We start from the raw sequence: 25,286 nt of genomic DNA on the forward strand, positions 1-25,286 counted from the left end.
ATAAGTTTCTCCAACTGTCCAACTAATTAATCGTTTTCTTCACAATTTGATGTACACTCTAACATGGTTTTATTTCCAATTATTGGTATTTCATTGACTTATTTTTGTTTTGTCAAAAAAGTAATAATTTGTATCAATTTCACAAGTTTCTGTTCAAAAAGTAAGTGCTCTCGACAAGACGTTTATTTTGAAATTCGTGAAAAAAAACGTTGACGCCAGGTCCCACGGTAATCTCGCGATAGACTGGAACACGGCTTAAATCAAGGAAGTAGCGAGGTGGGTAGTTTACTTCATTCATGAACATTGACATGTTGTTGGTAGTTATTAATATCACAATTATCTATAAAATAATATGTTTATTGTGTTTGAAAAATGCCTGCAATTTACATGTCATGTAAATCGCGCACAATTTGAAACATCGGGGATGGGCTAACGTTAATGCTTGGCTAGCTAGCTAGCTAGCTCGCACTGGGAAACAAAACAGTCAGGACAGGCAACGACATCGTTACTAACGTTAGCTAGGGTAGATACTAGCTAGCTAGTAATGTTCGCTAGCTAGCTTTGCCTGAATTTGCTTTGAGAACCCAGTTATTTTTACCTGTCCGTGTGGTTCTTGTTTGTCTAACTGACAGTCTTATCTTTCCTTGACACTGACACCTGGCATATTCAAAATAGTTATGTTGATTTATGAGCAGGGAGGCACTTTAACGATGTTAGCCGACTGTCTGCCCGAATTAGTCAGCTAGCTAGCTAGCTAATTACCATGAGCTAGCTAATCGGGGCCATCGTCTTGGTCTGATTTTAAGTTTACTAGCTAGCTACCTATATGTCAGTAAAGTAATGACAAAAGGCTCAGGCCATGTTCAGTGTGAGCTTTTTGCAGGTCACAGGTGCTTTGGTTAAATTGAGCAAAACCATAGGGTGCTTTATTGTAAAATACGTTGGCATAACTATAACGTTGTCACACTCAAAATAGTGTTACACATAACTTCCCCCTTGTTGACAATAAGTAGCTTTGTAGTTGGTTATTATATTGGGGAGACCTTAAACAACTTTGCTAGCTAATTTGAAGTAGCTAACTTGGTCCAGTGTTGTTCAGCCAAACAACTGTTTTAAACTTAAGTATACAGTGTCAATCTTTCAAACAGTCAATTCCCTATCAGGGTCACTCACAATGTGGTCATATTTATGTCCTTCTCTCAGATGGAGAACTTGCATCGCTCACAGGGATAGTGCAGTCTCCCGTGCTGTCAAAGGATGCCGCTCATCGCCAGGAACACAAAGAACTCTGGGACACGGACTGCCTCAGTAACTTGTAACCCAGCCGGTTGCTGGGTGTTCAGAAGACGAGAGAAAAGATGCCCGTTGTCTTCATTGTCTGTGCCAGATAGTAGAGAGAAGCAGTGCATCTAACCTCTGTGTTTGACAAACTCCCTAACCACAACGCCTTTAAAACCTAAACACAACACACACAGAAACAACCAAAAAAACAATGAATTTTCTTACAGCCCTCGTGACGTTCGAGAACCTCCATGAGGTCCGGAGGTTGTGTCACTGGGGCCCAGTGATAGCCCTGACGGTCATCGCCGTGTGCTCCTCCATGGCCATATTAGACTCCATTATCTGGTACTGGCCATTGGACACCACGGGAGGGAGCTTCAACTTCATCATGCTCATCAACTGGTCCGTGCTCATTCTCTACAACTACTTCAACGCCATGTTCGTGGGCCCTGGTTACATCCCCCTTGGCTGGAAACCAGTAAGGAGCTAAGCTGAGAAATACATCTTCATTAACCCATTATACAGAGACAAGGGAAACTGATCATTTTGCTGCTACACAACAATGTGTGAAATTGTGTTGTAGAGCAGAGTGGTCACTTAGCCTTATACACTGGTCCTCCTGGAGAGCAAATTGGGTGCAGCCAGGCGTTTGTTCCAGCCCAGCACTCGGCCTTGATTGGTTGAATCCAGAGTGTTGGTGTTGGGTTAGAAAGAAAGCCTGCTCATCCTGTGGGACCAAGGTAGGGATGGGCACGGTTAATCGAATATCCGAACGGAAATAATTATTATTATATCATTTGAGTGAGTGTTCATTTTAACAATGAAAAGCTTTGTCTAAATTAAATAATTCTTGTGACATTTTTATCTACAAGGATATACCATGACTTTTGAAATTCTTAATTTAATAAAATTACACAATTTTGAATGTAGTTTTTATAACGGTTCATTGAGTTACTGCTGCGCATTTATCCCTCCAGGCTGCCTTGACATCGGTATGATATTTCCCCCACGTTAAATAGCATTACAGGCACTCACCTAACGGACTTTCCATTATACCCAACAAAGACAACCTTTTTGTAACAGAAACAGTTCTATCATGGTGAAAATCGAACTTATTTTTCGCTGTTGCCTTTAGCTAAACTACCAGAGAAAAGCAGCATATCCCGTTTACCTCTGTCATGTGTATTTGCGCCATTCTGATTGTTCTAGAGCCAATAGCATTTAAAAAAGGAATGCAATTTGTCTATCCGGATATCCGATAAAGTATAAATTGAATGCATCAAGCCCTTGACGTGTGTTTTCTCCTCTTTAACAGGAGAAGGAAGAAGACACCAAGTACCTTCAGTTCTGCAGAATGTGCCAAGGCTACAAGGCCCCGAGATCCCACCATTGCCGCAAGTGCAACAGGTAGACTTGGCAACCCTGACTCTGTCTTGTCACTGCTACAAATGTGCTCTAGTTGTGCTTCTTTATAGCGTATGCTTACTTCTGAGTTTAGTCTCCCATTGACGTAAATTAATGATTTTACTTGAACATTTTATTTGCCCACACTTAGCTCACCTATAACTCGGTCCCAAAATGATTGAATAGCACGTTGGGCTTTAAAGCAAAAGGGTTTATTCACTTGGAAGCAAACCGGACGGAACAGGGAGGGACTAACTGGATCTTGGCCAATAAGTTGCAAAACATTTTGCTACGGTGTGCACTAATGAATAAACACCAGTATAGTTTAAGCCAATTTACTGAAATGTATGCACCCATCCATTAGTTCTTTATCTCTTAGTCGATGTCTAAGCCTGAGCTCTACTAACTCACTTAAATATGGGGTGTGCTCAGCTGGGTAAAACAAAGGAGATTGCCGTTAGAGATTAACCACATAGAATGGACACTGGTTTTTACTACTCATACTTTCTACTAATGCTACGATTCATAATAAGGAAATTGTCTGCTCTGTAACGTCACATTTCTTCCTGCCAGTGCCATCAGCATGTCAATCATTCAAGCCTGTGTTTCACAATGCTGATATTCCTCCCCTTCCTCTTTTTCCTCTGCCTTTCTCCTCTTCCTTCTCTCCTCCACCTCTTCTTTAAGATCCACAATGAAAATAAGTCTGACTTTATTGTTTTTAATCCTCAGTTACTTTTAATGTGTGTGTGTTGTTGTATTCACATGACTGAGGCAAGTTCATATGCTTTTTAAAATTGATAAATCATTTCATTAATTTATTCATCCTCAGGTGTGTGATGAAGATGGATCACCACTGCCCGTGGATCAACAACTGCTGCGGCCACCAGAACCACGCCTACTTCACCAGTTTCCTGCTGTTGGCGCCTCTCGGCTGCTCGCACGCCGCTTTCATCTTCATCATGACCATGTACACACAGCTCTACGAGAGGGTGAGGAGTCAGTGACACATTTGCATTTCACCTCTTATCGATTCATCATTGTAGGCTGGTTTCCCAGACCCATAACCTCACATTCATGCCGACCCGAACCATACTGTTTCGTTTGGATATATTACAGTACTTTTTATGCTTCCAGCAACTATGGTGGATATGTGACCAGGCCAGCACAGTACACTTTGGCTCAGTTTGACTTGACTCAGTAGTGTGAAAACGGTACCAGATTAAGCCTACTCCTGGACTGAAAAGCATGCTCAATGGAGATTCTAAATTGGTAGGGCATTTTCGTCTAGTAGTCTTTGGGTCCTAGAAAAGCTTAATATAAATGCATTCTTCTTAATTGTTATTATAGATATCCTTTGGCTGGAGTACCGTGAAGATCGACATGAGTGCCGTCAGACGGTTTCAACCCATCATGCCGTTCAGCGTACCCGCCTTCGCTGCCACTCTCTTTGCCTTAGGGCTGGCACTGGGCACCACCATAGCTGTTGGCATGTTGTTCTTCATACAGGTAACATGCACATTGGGGGTAATAGAATACTGATGGTAGTAGTGTGCCCATTGTCCATATTCAGCTATTTTCCAGGTGCAGGGTAGACCCATATGAATGTCTAGTGGATTCACCTCTAGTAGATGACACTGTACACTTGAGTGTGTATTTAATTAAATACATTCTCTGGAACTTTGGCGACTACTAAGTCTTTTTTTAAACTTTTTTAACTGTTTTTCTGGAACCTGTGCTGTGCCATTTTCCCTACATTTGCCCCCACGTGGGCCAGCCCCCTAGAAATTTCAGTTCTAGCCAATGAGCTTCAGCCCCTCGCCATATGAGTGACAGCTAGCAAGATGCTCACATAGCAGAGATGGGGAGAGAGAGAGAGCGATGACGTGGTGCACATATCTGCACATGTGAAGTAGTATTTAGTAGCAATTTTCGGGGACCACTTTTGGCTCGTGAGCGCTACTTTCAGAGCTGCTGGCTAAAAGCGATACAAAATCTCTTTAAGAGATGATGGTAGTACTTTTGATAGGTATTACACAGTAGTAACTGTGAGTTGCCCATGTTTCTCTCAAATAATTCCCACCAAACCTTTTTTATTCTCTCCACCCAAGATGAAAGTCATCCTTCGAAACAAGACCTCCATTGAGGCCTGGATCGAGGAAAAGGTGAGTGTTTGTCATGGAATAAGCAGTTTGATTAGGTTTTGTACAACCACGATACAACCTTACCTTGTTTGAAAATTACAACCTCGTCTCCTTTTTCTTCTGGACGTGTTTTTTTCACTTGCTAGGCTGTAACCTTCATGATCACTGGTGCTGGTGTGTTTGTCAACAGCCGTGCCACTGTTGTCCAAAAGGCAGGATAATCCAGTAGATCTCAGCTAATCTAATAGACTAGACATCAGTGTTATTCTAGTGGCCTCTTAGCCTGTAAAGGGCTTAGTACCGAAGAACTTAGCTAATGTGACACTAGGATTTTAAGATGGTAGGTAAACCCTAAGACAAACATTGGAGCCAGGAATAACCATGTGAACTCTTTCACTATCTGTGTGTGTGTCTCATTATCTCTTACTTTATTTAACTTACTCTTTTGCTCTCCCACACTCTTTTTCACTCTGTCTCACTCCCTTTCTCTTATCTCTTTCTCTCTCACTTTTTTATGTATCTTTCTCTCACTCTGTCATTCTCACTCACTCACTAAATGTTTCTCTCTCTCATGCTTTCTCTCGTTCCTGCCTCGTTTCTCTTTTTCCCATTCCATCTCCTCCAACCTCAGGCCAAAGACAGAATTCAGTACTACCAAACGGGGGAAGAGTTTATCTTCCCCTACGACCTGGGCCGGCGCTGGGAGAACTTCAAACAGGTGTTCACCTGGTCAGGGAGCCCGGAGGGCGACGGCATCCAGTGGCCCATCCACGCCAAGTGTCACCAGCACACCTTAACCGTAAGCGATAATAATGTTGATGTAATATTGTCAATTAGCATTAGCAGACATTTTTATCCAAAGTTGACTTATATTCAGTTATGCTATTATATGCATTTTTAAAGAGAACACTAGGTTTGTATTGTCATGTTGTTATGATGATGTAAAATGGAATCCAATGTGACTGACAGTCAAATGTGTGTGTAAATATACAGTGCCAGTCAAAAGTTTGGACACACCGACTCGTTCAAGGGTTTTTCTTTATTTTTACTATTTTCTACATTGTAAAATAATAGTGAAGACATCAAAACTATGAAATAACACATATGGAATCATGTAGTAACCAAAACAGTGTTAAGCAAATCAAAATATATGTTATATTTGAGACTCTTCATAGTAGCCACCCTTTGCCTTGATGACAGCTCTGCACACTGACTTGTTGGAAAGGTGGCATCCTATGGCAGTGCCACGTTGAAAGTCACCGAGCTCTTCAGTAATTTCATTCTACTGCCAATGTTTGTCTATGGAGATTGCATGGCAGCGTGCTCGATTTTATACACCTATCAACAATGGGTGTGGCTGAAATAAATATATATAGATATAATACATTTTGTTGTTGTAAGTATGTGTGGTCCATCTGGTAATTAAATCCACCATTCTGGTATTGCTAGCATGCTCCAACCCAGCTGAACCATCGGAACATGGGTTGTCACACTTAACAGACTTGAGATGTTTGGCATTTTCAATGATAAACCATTCTCTTGTGTTTGTTTGCTTTCTAGATTGAGCAACTGAAACAAAAAGCTGACAAGCGGGTGAGAAGTGTAAGTAGCTGACATGTTCCTGTTCAGACAGCAATATGGGTAGCATTGGTTCAAAGACACCTCGTATGTATTGATGGATTGTGAAATATTTGCAACCTCATGTACTTAGGTGAATGTTTGTTTGCAGTGTCTTCAGTATTCCAGACAATATGTTATTCTATTTTCCCATTCATTCGGAAAACATGTGTATATACAGTGCATTGTAGAGTCCTTCCTTTTTTCCACATTTTGTTACGTTACAGCCTTATTCTAAAATGGATTCAATTAATGTTTTTCCTCATCAATCTAAACACGTTACCCCATAATGACAAAGTGAAAACAGGTTTTTAGAACATTTTTCAAATGTATAAAAAAATAAACGTATTTACATAACTATTCAGACCCTTTGCTATGAGACTCAAAATTGAGTTCAGGTGCATCCTGTTTTCCATTTATCATCCCTGAGATGTTTCTACAACTTGATTGGATTCCACCTGTGGTAAATTCAATTGATTGGACATAATTTGGAAAGGCACACACCCGCCTATATAAGGTCCCACAGTTGACAGTGCATATCAGATCAAAAACCAAGCCATGAGATCGACGGAATTGTCCGTAGAGCTCCGAGACAGGATTGTGTCAAAACATTTCTACAGCATTGAAGGTCCCCAAACTGAGCAATCGGGGGAGAAGGCCCTTGGTCAGGGAGGTGACCAAGAACCCGATGGTCAATCTGACAAAGCTTCAGAGTTCCTCTGTGAGAGAAGCTTTCAGAAGTACAACTGTCTCTGCAGCACTCCACCAATCAGGTCTTTATGGCGGAGTGGCCAGACGGAAGCCACTCCTCAGTAAAAGGCGCATGACAGCCCGCTTCGAGTTGCCAAAAGGCACCTAAAGGACTCTCAGACCATGAGAAACAAGATTCTCTGTTCTGATGAAACCAAGATTGAACTCTTTGGCTTAATGCCAAGCCTCACGTCTGGAGGAAACCTGGCACCATCTCTACAGTGAAGCATGGTGGTGGCAGCATCGTGCTGTGGGGATGTCTTTCAGTGGCAGGGACTGAGACTAGTCAAGATCAAGGGAAAGATGAACGGAGCAAAGTACAGAGAGATCCTTGATGAAAACCTGCTCCAGAGCGCTCAGGACCTCAGATTAGGGCGAAGGTTCACCTTCCAACAGGACAACAACCCTAAGCACACAGTCAAGATAAGGCAGGAGTGGCTTTGGGACAAGTCTCTGAAGCTTCTAAAGCCATGACATCATTGTCTGGAATTTTCCAAGCTGTTTAAAGGCACAGTCAACTTAGTGTATGTAAACTTCTGACCCACTGGAATTGTGATACAGTGAATTATAAGTGAAATAATCTGTCTGTAAACAATTGTTTGAAAAATTACTTGTGTCATGCACAAAGTAGATGTCCTAACCGACTTGCCAAAACTATAGTTTGTTAACAAATGTGTGGAGTGGTTGAAACACTTAGGTTGAAGTCATTAAAACTAGTTTACGTAAACTTCCGACTTCAACTGTAAATGTAATATTTCAATAGATTTAAAAAATATATATAAATTGTCAAAAATGTCTAAAAACCTGTTTTTGCTTTGTCATTATGTGGTATTGTGTGTGGATTAATGAGGGATTTTTTTTTTCAATCCATTTTAGAATAAGGCAGTAACGTAACAATGTGGAAAAGGGGTCTGAATCATTTCCGAATGTACTGTACCTTCCAAACGCAGACTGCATTGGCATGCCTTTCTGAAGCCACGTCTGCATCATATTTCTTTACAAATATGTCGCTATAATCCACTTTTAAATGTTAAAGTTTCGATGTTATGGTCATTATGGTATAATAACCATATTATATCCTGTGGCTCGGCCAGCAGATTCAGTACCGGGTAGTGGAGGACTACAACGGAGCCTGCTGCCCACTGAGCAAGGGCCTCAACACCTTCTTCAGGACTCCCTGCACCGAGGAGCCCCGCATCGGCCTCCACAAGGGGGAGACCATCCTTGCCACCCGGGGGACCAAGTGAGTTTCTTTTGAGAACTAATCTGCTAGCTTTTTGGTGGGGGTCAGTCTGCAGACTTTTGGGAGGCAAACAGTCTGCAGACTTTTGGGGGGAACCAATCTTCAGGTTTAGGGCAACCAATCTGCAAGTTTATGGCTGGAAACAATCTGCAGTTTGTTTGTGGGGAATGTATTTTTAGGCTTTGGGGAACCACTAAAGTGAACTCCATGACCTCCATGGTGATAAATAAGTTTCTTCTGATTGGGGAAAACCAGTGTGATAGTTACCGTAGTCATGGTATTACTCATTGCCATAGCGATAGTACCATTTGGAAAGTCCTGAGTGCCTCAATAGAGAAGAGAAATGGCAATATTTTATGCCTTTGTGGTTATTAGCCTGTCCCTATAATTGAGTTATTATTGAAGTTGGTTCTTACAGTCTCCATTTGCTGCCAGGTATTGTGTTCGGGCTATTCCGAGCTTCTTTTTTCAGCTGAGTGCTTTCCCACATGCCTGCCAGGTTGTCAGTTGCTAAATTACTGTACCTGAATGGCCAGAGAATATCAGAGAATTAATTGATTTCTCAACATTTTCAGAGAATTTCAGAACCATTCATTATTTTGTATGTTTCTTCAGATGGTGGATGTATGGGGACAAAGTGTTGGATGACGCGCAGACTAAAGGTATGGCTGCGAACATGGAAGAATACCAGGTTTAGTCAAACCTTTCTCACCTGTGCACATTTTTCAGCCATTTTGCAGAAGAGAATAAAAACTTCCAAACAGAGCTGTTACATAGTAATCTTGATTATCACCCACTTTTTAATGTGTGTGGTTCTGTATTTGCCTTTTCTGGTTTTATCTTCCAGAGAGAGAAAAAAATAGAGCAAAGCTAGTGAATGACGTGAATCTGGCCCTCCCAACAATGCAGAATGACAATAACGTTACTGTATATTTCTAACGTGATCTTTTTGGTTCTTCCTTCAGCTGGAGTTCGCCTGCGGGGTTGGTTTCCCCGCCGGTGCGTAGAAAAGTGCCATTACGACACAGCGGTGACTAGTGCAATGACCAGTGAGACCAGCAGTGAGGAGAAGAAAGTTAAATAAGTTATGACATTAAGATTTGCCACAGAGCAGGGTGCGGTATGACGCTCAATTCCTGGAGGTCTGCAGTGTCTGTCTTTCTCCTTGGTAATATATAATACTATATTCCACTAAGCAAATTCTTTTAATTCAAGCGAAGTACAGTGAGTGATGTGTATGTGATCCCTGTGGTAAATGAACCCACTACCTTGTCGTTGCTAGCGCCATGCCCTTACCAACTGAGCCACCGAGGTCTTTGTGTGTCTTTCAATGGGTGGATCTTAATTGTATTTTTGCGCTCTGTGCTTTGAATACTATTGAGACTCACCCCCAGTCACTGATCAACTAAGGAGTTCACACACCCGGGATGTGTTTTAATAGTCAATGACTTGGCAAAGTGACTTTCACCCTTCGTCTGTACTGATCTAGAAACGTAGGATCAATGAGAGCAATATGGTGAATGCTTATGGACTTTTTCATTCACCTGTCAAAATCACATCAGTGCAGATGATGAAAAGCAGATAAGGAGAGGAAGCCACTTTAGCCTATTGAAATACGTCCCTGCTTTCCCAGGTCAAAATCAGATACTAGTTACAAGGAAACATTTATTTTATCAGACACTATAATCCAGAGCGATTTACAGGAGCAATTAGGGTCAAGTGCATTGCTCAAGGGCACCGACAATTTTCACCTAGTCAGCTCGGCGATTCAAACCAGCGACCTTTGGGTGACTGGCCCAACGCTCTGAACTGCTAGGCTACCTGCAGCCTTGCAAACCTGCATACCCCCCTTGGCCTCCAGGAGTTTAGTTTGATACCGCTGCCATAGAAAGAGACAACTATAGTCTTAAACAATAGGGATTTTATTTGTTTAGGAGTTGAGCCTTTTACTTGAATCCGCTGTTTTATAATTTTTCCTGATGTCCTTTGCCAATTATACAATTATGCAAATTCCTCTGCCCAGCTTTAACCCAGGGCTTTGTCAGGCAATTTCTTCTCTGTATTCTTTGTACAGCCAAAAGAAAATGCTAACTTTTATTTCAATTTTTGAATTGTTCTTATTATTTTTGTAAAACACTCTCACCCTCAAAGTCAATAAAAAAAATTAAACATGTCCTTCCCTATAAAAGCAGTGTCAGTTATCTTTGTATTTCACACTCCATCACGAATGACCTTTGACTTTATTGTGTGAACCTGTTATTTTTAGATACATTTACTGCTGTGTTGCTTAATGTCTTGGGCCGAAGTGACGCAAACCTTCAGGGCCCCTAATAACAAAGCGTCTCAGCACAGATGTAGTATCAGGACCCCTCTGTCCATATAATCTTATACGTTATAGTTTGAAAGACTGATCCCAGATCAAGATGTACTTTATTGTCCATTAATTTACACGTAATTGAAATGTGTCTAGGCTCACAACCTAACCCTTAGGACACACGTATACCCGAAGGTGCTGGAAGCAATGAGCCAGCCTTATTGCAGGGCCCTTGAAGCAATTCTACATCTGCATTGCTTGCTGTTTGAGGCTGGGTTTCTGCATTTAGTGACATTGCTGATGTAAAAAGGGCTTTATAAATACATTTGGGGGTTAAGTGTCTTGCTCAAGGGCACTTGTTGGTATCTAGGATGATGCCAGCTTACTCTGCACCAGATTTTCCTGTCTGAGCTGGGATTCAAACCAGTAACCCTCCAGTTGTTGGTCCGCTTCTCTAACCACAAGCCAGTGGTTGAGTTGTTGAACTGGTGACCTGGGCCCGTATTCCTAAAGTGTCTGAGTAGGAGTGCTGGAGGAGACGGCAGACTTTAGGAATACGGGCCCAGGTCACCACAGTGGCATATCCGTTATCAATTACATTTGCAGGGCTATTTATTATTGGTAAATGGCTAATTTGAGGACCCATAAAAATAGAATTCTGTTTCTAGGAATTATATTTATGGGAGTACCAGCTGCCCTTGAGGTGTATACAGTTCACAATGTTGCTTCATTCTGGAGTCAATATAAAAATCATAATTTAATTCCATGGATTCAATGTGAATGTCATTGAGAAATTCTCATTCCTAGCATATTCTTTGTAACTTTTTCCACTGTTACAGTAATTATCTGGTATTTATTAAATTATGTGCTAACAATGGGTACTCTGATAGTGGTGGTGCTTGTTTTAATGAATCCCAAAGAAGCAAAAGTAATGACACATTTCCCATGTAATTTCTAACTTCCATAAAATGTACAGTATTTATTTACTGAAAGGTCAACAGGAAGTGAAGCTGTTGCCCATCGGGCCCTACTTCATCCTCCTTCTACCCCTCAGACCAGTCACTCCATGCTAGCATAGAGGCTGTCGATCTGCGGCTGGAAGAGCTTCTTGAGGTCGGCCCTCTTGGCCTTCAGCGTAGGAGTGAGAAGGCCGTTCTCTATGGTGAACAGCTCTGGGTGCATGTACAGGTCTTTCACCTGCACAACAAAGAGAAACAGCATTAGGACACAATGGAAAACATTTTGAAATCTAGTCCCTCCCTGTTTCAAACAATTTCCCCTCCAATTGGTGCCTAATGAACATGAACCATGTTGTTGGGTCATTCTCACCAGGCAAAAATGGCTTAGTCACTGTGTAAGAACTGAAATAATCCGTGTACAGTATTTACTGCTCCAACAAGTGAATTTATTGATTACATGGAAACGTACGTTTCGCGTTACGGCCATGAGGGTTTTTCTCCTTTGTCTCTAGTCTTACCCTACTCTAGCCATAACTTTTTCTGCAATCGAGCTGGTCAACATACAATGTGGCTGTTTGCTTAAAAATGTGGAACCAAGACTTCAAACAAAAATGGGCAACAGAGTTTCATGGTTTGGCTATTCTCAAACCCAATTCACATTGACATCAATCATATTTGTCTGTCTTTGCTCAGTAGTTCACCACTGCCTTTAGCTAGTTCACGCAGCATTGACTGTTGATTTTTTGGAAATACTGAGAAAAATCAGCTCAACACACTTAGGATTAACTGCAGTAAAGAGTATACAGTATGTTTGAAGTGGTATGTCGAGTGAAAGAAAATAAAGAAGGGCAGGGAGCTTCTGAGTTAATGACAAGACTGCACTTCAGGGCCCATATTCTTAAAGTGTCTAAGAGTAGGAGTGCTGATCTAGGATCAGTGGTTCTCAAACCTCTCCTCTAGGGACCCCTACTCGTTTCACAATTTTGTTGTTGCTCTGAACTAGCTCACCTGATTCAGGTGTGCTAGCTCTGGAATAGCTCAAGTACATGGAACAGGCAGGGGGTCTCAGAGGAGAGGTCTGAGAACCACTGTTTTAGATAATAATGAAAAAGATTACATGGACAGGGGGGACTGATCTTAGATCAGCACACCTACTCTGAGCTTTATGAATACGGGCCCAGGTCTTAATGGGCATTGGTGAAAACATCTTGAAGAGACACGCTCACCTGTTCGAAAGACTTCAGCCCCGCTTGCCGGCCCAGCTTGACCAGGTCAGCGATAATGGCCTTTTTGATTGTCTGCCGCAGGAAAAAAAGGAGAGGTCAAACTCAGGCCATCATTCAGTGGTACAAAATAAATTTGCTTCAATCAGGAGTGCATTGTAAACATGGTCTTGTGAAGTACTTGGACTGTGGTAGCAGTTTTGTGTTCAGTGGTACCCAATGTATGGACAACCATTTATACAATATTTGAATGTCCTTTGTATCTGTGCAAATGTATGAAGGGTATTATGAACAATCACACTTTTGTTTGATGAATGAATCCAAAGTCATGTTCATTAGGGCACGTAACGGACAGTGTTTTAAAACATTTTGGAACAGAAAATGAAAATAAGCCTTATTGATTATTATAGATAGTCCATCTCTGTTTCAGTCCATTTTCTTCCATTTGGTGGCTAAGTAAAGAACATGATGCTGTTGTGTTCAAATACTCTAATGTTCTTAGTGGAAAGGTTCTGATACAGCACTCACTTGGTTTTTGCACAGCTCCTCATGAGAACCCTGGACTCCTAGTTTCTGGGCGAAACCTGGCAGGACCTCTGGGTCAGGAACCACAATGGCTACCAAGCTGGCCTACACACACACACACACACACACACACACACACACACACACACACACACACACACACACACACACACACACACACACACACACACACACACACACACACACACACACACACACACACACACACACACACACACACACACACACACACACACACACACACACACACACACACACACACACACACACACACACACACACTCTGTCTAAGTATTGTATGCTGCTGAAATGTGTGTGCTTGGCATGTGTGCGTAAATGTGTGTACATTGTTATGCTGTGCGTGTGTGTTGTACCTGAAGACTGTCTCCATGGACAAACACCTGGGCTACAGGTGCACTGCGGATGTACACATTCTCTATCTTCTCCGGGGCGATGTACTCTCCCTGAGCCAGCTTGAAGATATTCTTCTTGCGGTCAACGATCTTCAAGACTCCACTCTGCCATCATTTTGATCATTAGTATTTTCAACAAGCTATACATTATCCTAATTTGTCAATCGGAAATCACCAAGGAACTAGATTGTATCTTGAGTAATACAGTATGTCATCATGATTGCTCATAATATATTTTGAGCCTTATATCCTAGAGGCATATTTTGTTTATAAGTATAGAGAGAGAACGAAAAAAAGATAATTACTGAGTTACGTAAAAGTGTGTGTGTGCATATATATATATATATATATATATATATATATATATGTGTTTACCAGAGGAGGCTGGTGGGAGGAGCTATAGGAGAACGGGCTCATTGTAATGGCTGTCATGGAATATGTGCAATGGAGTCAAACAAATCAAACATGGAAACCACATGACTCCATCCCATTAATTCCACTCCAGTTATTACAATGAGACCGTTCTCCTATAGGTCCTACCACCAGCCTCCTCTGGTAAACAGACATACATATGCACACACACACACACACACACACACACACACGTGTGTAATTACTGAAACCTAAGAGCAAGCTTAGACAGGTCCCTAATGGACATGCCATCTGTCTATGTTGAGAAAGAAAGGGTCCCCTGGAGAAATTAAAAAGGGCCTACATTATGACAGAGCGAATCAATTAACTCAATTACCTTTATCTTACCCCCCCTCCCTCTCCCCCTTCTTTTCTCAGATAATGAACATCCCATGTTGAGGCTGGTGAGGCCACAGAGTGCAGAGGGAGAGATCATTAACTAGGCTAATGGCCTTAGGGGGTTAGGACAGGTCCATCATCTGACATCTGTAACATCTGTGACACAGCCCTCACAGGTGAGTGGCATGCCTGTGTGAATTCATTTAAAACTGACCCTGGGCCTGTGTCAAGTCATGCAGCATTCATGTGCTACTCAGAATTGGGAAACTCACTATCCAACTGGGAAACTGAGTCTCCTACTCTTATTTTCCACTCGGAAGCTCATTAAGACCAGTTTTTGACGTCAAAAGCTCTGAGTTATGATGTGTTTTGGCATTTTACATCAGTTTTTTAACTCCAAGTTTCAGAGTTACCAATAATTTCAGTAGCACATGAATGCATCATCATTCACTGTTCTATATAGACCAGATTCCGACTTAGGAAATTACGCCTTTCTAATGCACACCTTTCCTACAGTATGCACTTCTCAGTAGTTGGTATTCAGACTTACCTTATGAAGGTGCGAAACGGGCTTTGCAGGAGTGGTTCCCTGGCGCGCACTGAATAAATGTAATTCAACCCGCTGAAAACCCTTCTACTTGCTGGCCAACAGATTTTTCAATTCAGTACATTTATCTTAAACCGTCTCTTTAAATACGCTGTACCTTTTAGTTTGAATTCTATTGACAGACTCAATAGAATATATATAGACAACGGGTTCAGAATATTAGGGATCAATGAAAGAAAGCCATCTAAATATTTGTCTGTTTCAGCACCAATTGATAGATTTAAAAATTATATATAAAAAATATATATGGGGGATTTGAAATGATGCAGATAAGCAATAAGGCACACCACGTGTAAGGGCTGTTCTTAGGCACGACGCATCACAGAGTGCCTGGACACAGCCCTTAGCCGTGGTATATTGGCCATATACCACAAACCACTGAGGTGCCTTATTGCTATTATAAACTGGTTACCAACATAATTAGAGTACTAAAACTAAGTGTTTTGTTATACCCGCGGTATAAGGTCTGATATACCACGCCTGTCAGCATTCAGGGCTTGAACCACTCAGTTTATAATTAGGGTGAGGAAAGTATTTATGAATCATAAAAAAACAGGTTTGGGGAGCCTTTACACACGAAAGAAAGAAAACGTTGAGTTGATTAATTCAAAAAGTATCCCATGGTAATGTTGGAAGATTAGTGTACATAGAATTATAATAGGGAGAACAGTGTACAATACCAGGCTATACCCTCGTCTATTGCATGCACTAACCATGGAACTGTGTTAAGACACAGTCATGACACAGTGGCTGGTTCAAACTGTTATGGCTTGGTCTGCGCTCCGCTCCATAACAATTTAATTAGCATACATGTCTTTAAAAAAAAAAGATGATCCACTGTTACTAATGATCCTCATCAACAATCACATGGCTATTTACAGAGGAAGCAAATAAAGGTTAACAAAAACAATGTAACAATGTTAATGTACAGTAGGCTATACCACCTGAAGGGATCAAACAGTAAATTTGCAGTGCAATATGTGTTATTAGGCCTACTGACGGTCAGTACTGATAGTGGCTAATATTTAACATAATAGAAATAGGAAACGTGGTAGCTTATAATTAAGACATTCGAGAGTGCACCTCCTTGCAAGTTAAAAGGCCATACAATTTAAATTATTCATAATGTCACAGCATTTAATAAACTTTACTGTGGGAAAGTTGATATGTTTCAGTTTGCTGCCATATGACTGGATTCACATTTGTCTCCAGCGTTTATTAGGTCAAATATATCTAAAACAAGTGTGATTTCTATTTACAATTCCCTTTTCCAAATGGATGACTCATTTACCTAGCTCTTATCAATAGCCCTTATCAAGTTGTAAATGACAGTGCATGGAGAATGGTGTTATTTCTATCTGAAAAAATAAAGTTGAAGCTTTTTCCACTTGGGAATCGGTAGGTTCGCTAGACGTTATTCATGGTTTCCTTGCATGTAAAGGTGGTGGAATTATTAAGGAATTACAGTGAGTCTAAAGTACTTAGTATTTTTGGGTGGTATCTGTAGTTTACTTTACTATTTATATTTCTGACAACTTTTACTTCACTACATTCTTAAAGACAAGTATGTACTTTTTACTCCATACATTTTCCTTGACACCCAAAAGTACTCGTTACATTTGAATGCTTAGCAGGACAGGAAAAATGTCTGATTCACACACTTATCAAGAGAACATCCCTGGTCATCCCTACAATATTGTTTATGTTTTCCATGTTAGACAGTTCCTTTGGTTTGCATACTTCCATGTTCTTTGTAATTAACTCACTAACTTCACTTGTTTCCTGACTCCCTGCGTCTACATTACCTTACAGAATCTTGCCTCTCAAAATGGAAGCAGCAGCCAACCGAGACATCTCCCAGATGGTCGACGAACAGGGAGACCAACTTCGCCGGCACCACAATCAGCTAGCGCAACTAGGGAGGGTGGTGGATGAGGTCCTCCGCGTTCTTCAACGTCTAGATCTTCTCCAAGAGGCGTCACCCCCAACGAGCGGAGGATCCTCTACCATGAGTTGACCCAGCGAGCCAGCCCATTCAGCAGTCTGCTCAGGTCAGTGACGCCCGTTTTTCCCTTCATGACAAATATGATGGGATTCCATTCAAATATCGTGGCCTCCAGTGCTCCCTCTATTTTGCTCATCAAACGGGTGCCCCCACCACCGAGCTGTCCAAGGTTGCCATGGTTATTTCCTTGTTGACAGGGCATGCGTTTGGATCGAATACGGCCGTCTGGGAGAGAGGAGAAGCTGGGTTCTTATGGGAGGTTCATGGTGTTGTTCAGAGGAAGCTTCAATTATCCACCGGAGGGCAGAGAGGGGGGGGGGGGGTGAGCACCTACTCCAACTATGGCAGGAGGACCAGACCATTGCGGAGTTCGCACGTACCTTTCGTACATTGGCAGCATCCAGCAGATGGAATGAGCCGGCGCTCCACACCTTATTCAGAAGAGGATAACGTCAGGAGGTCCAGACAAAGCTGGCATGCCGAGACGACACCCTCTCATTGGATGCACTCATCACGATGACCATCCGTCTGGATGACCTCCTTCGGGAGCATTGGCACTCCATCGCCTCTCTCCCTCTTTCGTTGACGGATCTGAGTTAAAGTCTGACCCCTTGGAGGTAGGGGCTACACGCCTCCCCGCGGCTGAGTGACGCCGCCGGAGACAACTGGGGCTCTGTCCCTATTATGGCCAGGAGGGACACCAGATTCAACGGTGTCCGCTACATACTAACCCGGGAGTCACTAGAGCAGAGGGATCATCCGTCTCCTGGGGTAAGTGCGAGTATTCCATCTTCACTCTACACCAAACCCTTTTTAGTACCGATTTCACTAGCTGGCTGCCCCTCATGTGGTGTTTCCACAGCTCTAGTGCACTCCGGTGCTGCAGGACTTTTGACTAGGCCCTTGCCTCCTCCCTGAACATAACATCATACCCGCTCTCCTCTCTTTTTCCCGTTCAAGCACTGGATAACCTACCACTGGGATCTGGCACAGTCACACACACATCACCATCACCGTGGGACCCCTGCACCAAGAAAGCCTCCCCTTCCTCATCCTCCAGTCATTCCTACACAAAGGCATCCTCGGCCTCCCGTGGCTCAATGCCACAACCCCACCATCTCCTGGCCGAGGATGGAGAATACGGCCTGGGCACCCGGATGCCGGAAAACCTGCTTTCCCTTACCCTGTGGTTCCACGTCGGTTGAGAGTCTTGTGGTTGCCCTCCACGCCGACATCCTGGAGGTTTACCAGGATCTCCGGGAGGATTTCGCCAAGACTCACCCCACCTGTCTCCCTCCTCATCACCCCTGGGACTGTGCCATCAACCTGCCTACAGACTCTGCGGCTCTGAGCAGCTGCATCTAACCCCTAATGGTGGCTGAAATCAAGGAAATAGAGGAGTACATCCAGGAGGCTCTCCAACAGGATTTTATCCACCTCCCCTGTGTCGGCTGGTTTCTTCTTCGTGGCCAAGAAGGAGGGGGGTTTTCGTCCATGTATTCACTAGAGGTCTCAATGCCATCCCCACAAAGTACCGCTACCCCCTCCCGGCCGCCTTTGAATAGCTCCGTGGGGCCCAGTTTATACCAAGCTGGACCTGCGGAGTTTCTAAAATTTGATCCGCATCCAGGAAAGGGATGAATGGAAGACGGCCTTCAACACGGTGTCTGGGCACTACGAGTACTTGGTGATGCCTTAGTGTTTAGCCAATGCTCTGTCGGTGTTCCAGGCATTTGTGAACGAGGTGTTTCGGGACATGCTTGGGGGGCCTGGTGGTCTTGTATATTGACGACATCGTGATCTACTCGGCCACTTTGCACATCGCCCACGTCCGGGTAGTCCTGGGACGCCTCCTGGATAACCATCTGTACGTCAAGGCATTAGAAGTGCCAGTTCCATCAGGTTTCCGTCTTGGGATATGGGATCAGCAGGGAGTGGTTATGGAGGAAAGGAAGGTAGATGGGGTCAGGTCATGGCCAGTCCCAACCACCATAAAGGGACTACAACGGTTTTTGGGGATTGCCAACTTTTTATTACCGATTTATTCAGGAACTTCAGCTCCATCGCCTCTCAACTCTCTCCTCAAAGGTGCTCCCGGTAAGTTGGTGTGGAATCCTGCAGCCATTGCTGAAACACGAAGACCCTACGCTGCCCTTTGTGGTGGAGGTGGAAGCCGTCCTGTCACAACGTCAAGGTAATCCACAAACTGTATCCATGTGCATGCTACTCTAAACTGTGTCATCACACAGTTCCATGGTAAGTGCATGCAAGACACTGATACAGCGTACTATTGTACAAAATCTGTATTAAAAAAAGATCTACCAATTGGTGCTGAAAAGGCGACGAATATGCAGATATTTAGATGGCTTTCTTTCATTGATCCCTAATATTCTGAGTCTGTCAGCTAAAAGGTGCACCGTATTTAAAGATGGCTTAAGATAAATGTACTGAAATTAAAAATCCTTGAGAAAATCTGTTGGCCAGAACGTAGGAGTGTTGTCAGTGGTTAATTACATTTATTCAGCGCATGCAAGGGATCCACGCCTACAAAGCCCATTACGCACTTCATAAGGTAAGTCTGAATACCAACTACTGAGAAGTGCATACTGTAGGAAGGTGCAATTTCCTAAGTTGGAATCGGGACCAAAACAAATAGCAGGTGAATAGCACACTATTAGAATACTCATAGAAACGTGCATAAAAGGGAAATTACAGTATGTTCCATTTACGCGCTTCACTCCCGTCAGAATCGGCCCCATGTCAGCCTGCAAAGCCAGTTCTGCTTACAAACAATGACAGTCTTGGGGTCTCGTTTATAATTTTCTTAGACACAATTGTATGATCCAATCTGTGTATGTCCATGTTTTGGTTCATAACCATTGAACTTGACATGAAAATGTGATTTACATTTTTTTTTAAATGCATTTAAACATTTTTTTGTAACTGAAATGTTGTATTAAATGGTGTACATTTTATAAATCAAGACACTGTATGACCTTGTACAACAACTACTACAATAATATTGCCCTGCTGCTGATGTGGACCCCAGTATAGAAATAGTGAAATCTTGAATCAGGTAGTTCAATTCAGATGAATTACCGCCCATAATGGTAATCTGCACTGCCCTTTTGTCCTGCTTGTAATAATAGAATAGTTGGGTTTGGATAGTATAACGATGCTGCAGATGACACACAACCCCAGTATTTCATCCCACTGATTTCTTGTCTGGCTTTGAGTTGAATGAACAGGAGAGAGCCGGAAAGATTTTCTACTCGGTCCTGGTATTAAACTCCTCTACCACTGTCATTCAAATTGATGTCAGATTGATTGTATGCTGAGATAAATTCAGAAGGTTATTTTATTGTTCCTACAGTTCGGTTTGTATCTATGAGAATCTCACCGGTAGCCATTTGCCAATGTCTCCAGTGTGTAGCCAGCCATCTTTGTCCAGGGCCTCTGCTGTCTTCTCAGGGTCTTTCAGATATCCTATGAACACATTTTTACCTTTGATACAGACCTGAGAAAATAGAAAAGTATGCATCAGTAAGTGTTCTAAGTACGGCCGGGGAGTTTTTCCAGACCATGTGACCTGACCAGGAAAACCTCCAGCTCCTAGTTCTAAGGCAGGCAAGCCATAGCAACCAATTCAAAAGGTTAAACTAAGATATATATATTTTTTTAAGTTAAAGCCGCAAAATGCAGAAATCACTCCACCATTTACTGGATGCAATTTATTTATTTTTTTGCATAATTTCATTTGTTTGTGACTAAACAAGCAATGTGTAGAGAATCATTGTAACATCTAAACTTCTTTGAAATATATTTTCAATAACCCAAAATATCATATCAGTTGTTTGAAGCTGGTGTGCAAAACTGAAAGTAAAAAGAAGCAACATTTTAACTTAAGGACAGTAAGTAAAGACATAGCGCACAAAGAACAGACCTGCCGCTTTTCAGACTTGCTTTCAACGAGAATGATAGATCTATAACTCACGTGTATGTGAATTTGGTCGGGTCGCCCAAAAAGCAACATATTTTGCCTTTAAGCTAATTTTCTACAAATTAAGTATGGGGAAATCGGAGAAAGACCATGCCGCACCCCCCCCCCCGCCCACCCCCATGCTTTTGAATGACCCCTAACGTAAACAATCTGTTTCCACTAACATTGCTACATTCTCCAAAAATGATAGCCAGATTATTCTTGACATTACTAAATAACCAGCTTGTTTTATGGTTTGAAGAAAACAAAACCCAAGGGAAGTCGAAAAATAAGCTTTTACATTTTTTGGTTTTTCCATACATTGCAGCATGGCTAGGTAGTGACAACCACTTACCTCCCCTTCACCATTGGAAGCAAAGTAGTTCATGTCTTCAACATCAACCAGTTTCACAATGTTACAAGGTATAGGAGCTCCAACATGCCCTGAGGAAAGAAACACCTGTTTTATAATTTGGGTGATTATATAAGGTCCCTATTTTGAGAAGGAAGTAAGAAGGAAGCATGCAAGTGTTCTCAACTTAAAGGGATAGTTCAACCAAATTACATCGTGGCTGGTACAAGTGGCTACACAAACACAAAGCATGGATTGCAGTCTCTCCTTGTCCATAGACTGCTTTTAGTGTAAGGAAACAAAGAACTTGACATTTAGATGAACTATCCCTTTAATTTAGCATCCTCTGTGAGGTTGTAAATATTTGTAGTGACATACCAGAAGTGGCGTCTCCCGGCATAGTGAAGGAGCAGGCGGCAGTACACTCTGTTTGGCCGTACGCCTCAAAAATCTGGAGAACCAATCAGAACCGAGAGATCAGTAGGGTCAGTGTGATCTGGTTGTCACAGCAACACGGACAGATCAATACATTTGAGGTCATCTCTGCTCTCCAAACAAAAGCACATGGTCTCAGTGCTATTACAAGATCCATAATGGCGCAGGATTGGTTTCATTATATAATAATGACCATCTTATGGTCTTTACAGTAAATAAAATGGAAGTCGCACACTATTCTCTCCTTGCAGGGATCCTGATGAAGGTTTCCAAATTTCAAGGTGTGCAACGGTGATTTTATTTTACAAGTTCATCCTTGTTTGGTCAGGGTATGCTCTTTTTTTCATATATACTTTATAATACGGTCTTGTTATTATCCAAAGTGACCTACCTCAGCATGTTTATTCAATAGAAATGACCCATATATGTAGGAATCAAACTTGCAACTCAGGTATTGTTAACACCTTCCAGTGGCATGTGTGTGACTTTGAAGCATCTATTCAACTGCTTTCTAGGTATATTTGATATGAGTCATGACCTGTTTTGACAAGTTCTCCTTAACAGTAATATAATCATTGACGGAGGTGTCTCACTAATGAGTTTGGAGACACAAGTCCTGTTCACACTGCACTTCAATCACAATCAGAGCTCCAATGTCATCTCATTTGAATATTCTACTCCAAAAAGTGACCGTTGGGTTTCAGTTAGCCCAGGGTTAACACATGCTTGTGTAAAAGGAGCATAAGCTAGGGTAAAGGATAGCCATGGGCCAAGAACATGCAGTGTGAAAAGCCCTTTTGAATGGTAGAAAAAAATGGATGGGTAGATGGTAGGTCTATGGTAGATAATAGATGGGTAGATGGTGCTAAAGTACCTGACACCCCAGAGATGCTCGGAGGAAGTTGAGAACGGAGGGAGAGATGGGTGCTGCTCCTGTCACCATTACTCGCACACGTCCCCCCAACGACTCCTACAGAGAACCGACATGACACGTTCTAGATTGTAGAGCATTCTGTACCATAACAACCTCCCAATTCTCAGCCCCTGCAGTGTAACATTCTTTTTCTCCCCTGTTGCCTTTTTAGGCACAGGAAACGGTTTATATGTAGCCTCCAAGGATTGTTGGCACAACATTGGCAATAGCATTGTTTACTTCCTTGAACACGATGACTCACTCCTACTTGGAGAGTGCCATACCTGAACTTTGTGGAAGATGAGCATGTCCCATATACTGTTTTTTCTGATGACACCCTCCTTCACTTCGGCAAGCTTTCTGTCAATGGCAAAATTCAGGAGCCATTTTTTGAAGGGGGTTTGGGCTCCGCTTTGGACCTACAGTAGAAAGAGAAAGGATACTCATTTTGGTCTCATATTATATAGATAGTCCTCTTTGGTATTTTTACATTTTTTATTTGGATCCCCATTAGCTTATTCAAAAGCAGCAGCTAATCTTCCTGGGGTCCACACAACATGAAACATGACATAATTGTTAAGGGATTTATATGTTTGAATGTAATGATTAAATAATTCTACCCTGAAACTTAACTATTAGGGATATGGTCTATATAGCATGTAGAATGACTAACTAAAGGGGTAAGCGTAAATCTAACGAGGTTGGACTGGGAAAGAGAAAAAATGTGTGTCTCTATGTTTAAGTAAACACCAAGAACTGTTAAACTGTGGTTGACCTGACCTAGCTTGAACTCTGAGGGTTTAAGATATGAGAGGGAGTACACCTCAAGGTTTCCCTAATCTCAGAGGAATGAAACTGTCGGCTGGGTAATGATCTACAGTGTTAAGAGATCTGGGGCCTTAATGTTTGTGGGTATATGTGTGCGTAAGGAAGGAGTGAACTATAAAAATGATGTCTCTGTACAATGGACTTCAGAGTGCCCTCGTGAAAAAACATTTTTGACTATTGTGAGCTGGGACTCTGTCTGTGTTATTCAACCAGAATCTTACAAATTCAGGGTTGCAGACTGAGTATTTTAATTGAAGTTCAGTTTATGAACATTGAGAACAAAATTATCTTAACAATAATACAGAACATTAATAGACAAGAACAGCTCAAGGACAGAACTACATACATTTTGAATGGTCTACAGATGTTCAAACTATCCATTAGAACTATTAACTGTAACTCTGTAACTCTATTGACATGCAACAATTTGCTGTAGGTAAGGTTTAGGTAAAGTGCTGAGATTAGTGGTGGGGTTAGTGTACAGTATTAGTGCACACTTCAGAAGAAGGACCGCAGACTAATAACTCACTTTGTCATATACGCGGTTCAGAAGTCGCGGCACCACGGGGAAGACGGTGGGCTGCAGGTTCTTCATGTCGTCTGGCAGTAGTTTAATGTCTCCCTGAAAGAATCCGACCCTGGCCCCAGCACCATACATCACTGTCTGGGAGAGAACACAAGCACTTCTAGACTAGCACCCATCAGCCTCAATACTCAACTTAGAGAACTCAATGTCCTCTGCTCCCATTGGTGAAAAATGTAAGAGGTAAATATCACTTGTTAATAGAAAACATTTTTTTTTGTAACAAGAAAATAATTAGTTCCTCGTTGACTAGCCTGGATAAAATACTAAATAAATACATTGTAAAAAGTAACTATTTGTCATGTATTCATGCTAAAGCTGAAGGTGCTCAAAGATAAGGTTGAGTTAACGCAAAAAAATTCAAGACTAGTTTGCAGTTAGACTGTGATCTCACCTGTACAACCCTCTCAAACATGTGTGCCAGAGGCAGGAAGGAGATGGACACATCCTGAGTAGTAGGAACCACGGAAATCTGTGGGGGACACAAGTTGATTCAGAAGGTTATGATTACATGACTACAAATCTCGGCAATCCAGAACCAAATCCCGTGTGAATGCTTGCCTCTGTTTTTACCATTCACAAGAGACTACATTATTATAAGATCTCTCTCGTTCTCTTTTTCTCCCACACACATATGCAACTCCACACACACGCAAGCACACTCACAACCCCCCCCCCCCCCCCCCCACACACACACACACACACACACACACACACACACGAGGATAAGATCACAGCGATCCTATTAAATTACTACAATGAGCTCCAAAAGTATTGGGTCGGTCAGTGAATTTTATTTTTTTTGGTGCACAAATTTGTTTAAATTCCTGTTTGTGAGCATTTCTCCTTTGCCAAGATAATCCATCCACTTGACGGGTGTGGCATATCAAGAAGCTGATTAAACAGCAAGATCATTACACAGGTGGACCTTGTGCTGGTG

The 25,286-nt window shown here is 42.1% G+C and overlaps 2 protein-coding genes across 4 annotated transcripts in view; one reads left to right on the forward strand and one right to left on the reverse strand.

The window, feature by feature from the left end:
• The first annotated feature begins 201 nt into the window (after positions 1 to 201).
• zdhhc6 (zDHHC palmitoyltransferase 6) lies at positions 202 to 10,627 on the forward strand. Of its 3 annotated transcripts, none has more exons than XM_014158485.3 (11): positions 202 to 276; positions 1,204 to 1,759; positions 2,597 to 2,688; positions 3,518 to 3,677; positions 4,036 to 4,194; positions 4,797 to 4,850; positions 5,461 to 5,628; positions 6,390 to 6,431; positions 8,294 to 8,439; positions 9,055 to 9,101; positions 9,405 to 10,627. In XM_014158485.3, exons 2-11 carry the CDS (start codon positions 1,493 to 1,495, stop codon positions 9,521 to 9,523), a joined length of 1,254 nt encoding a protein of 417 aa, XP_014013960.1. In that variant the 5' UTR covers positions 202 to 276; positions 1,204 to 1,492; the 3' UTR covers positions 9,524 to 10,627. The 3 variants fall into 3 exon arrangements, with proteins under 3 accessions (XP_014013960.1, XP_014013958.1, NP_001133327.1); XM_014158483.3 differs by having other exon boundaries at positions 8,291 to 8,439; positions 9,405 to 10,110; NM_001139855.1 differs by lacking the exon at positions 202 to 276 and having other exon boundaries at positions 1,210 to 1,759.
• A 1,005-nt stretch (positions 10,628 to 11,632) lies between these two features.
• The window catches only part of acsl5 (acyl-CoA synthetase long chain family member 5), a 30,429-nt gene continuing 16,775 nt past the window's right edge, over positions 11,633 to 25,286 (reverse strand). Inside the window, exons 11-21 of the mRNA XM_014158690.3 lie at positions 24,741 to 24,818; positions 24,293 to 24,427; positions 23,220 to 23,354; positions 22,897 to 22,992; positions 21,966 to 22,038; positions 21,591 to 21,679; positions 20,657 to 20,773; positions 13,856 to 13,999; positions 13,464 to 13,565; positions 12,939 to 13,010; positions 11,633 to 11,950 (exon numbers count right to left, since the gene is read on the reverse strand). Of these exons, the coding sequence (XP_014014165.2) occupies positions 11,813 to 11,950; positions 12,939 to 13,010; positions 13,464 to 13,565; positions 13,856 to 13,999; positions 20,657 to 20,773; positions 21,591 to 21,679; positions 21,966 to 22,038; positions 22,897 to 22,992; positions 23,220 to 23,354; positions 24,293 to 24,427; positions 24,741 to 24,818 (1,179 nt within the window). The 3' untranslated portion in view covers positions 11,633 to 11,812. The remainder of the gene's footprint in view (positions 11,951 to 12,938; positions 13,011 to 13,463; positions 13,566 to 13,855; positions 14,000 to 20,656; positions 20,774 to 21,590; positions 21,680 to 21,965; positions 22,039 to 22,896; positions 22,993 to 23,219; positions 23,355 to 24,292; positions 24,428 to 24,740; positions 24,819 to 25,286) is intronic.

This window comes from Salmo salar, chromosome 19 (genome assembly GCF_965601325.2).
Source record: "Salmo salar chromosome 19, fSalSal1, whole genome shotgun sequence".
NCBI classification, from domain to species: domain Eukaryota; kingdom Metazoa; phylum Chordata; class Actinopteri; order Salmoniformes; family Salmonidae; genus Salmo; species Salmo salar.

Excerpts from the sequence above, each read along its gene's own strand:
- zdhhc6 (XM_014158483.3), top strand. The coding sequence starts at position 1,493 with ATGAATTTTCTTACAGCCCTCGTGACGTTCGAGAACCTCCATGAGGTC. Across the intron at positions 4,851-5,460 it reads AGGCCTGGATCGAGGAAAAG|GCCAAAGACAGAATTCAGTA; the intron begins GTGAGTGTTTGT and ends CTCCAACCTCAG. Across the intron at positions 5,629-6,389 it reads GTCACCAGCACACCTTAACC|ATTGAGCAACTGAAACAAAA; the intron begins GTAAGCGATAAT and ends TTTGCTTTCTAG.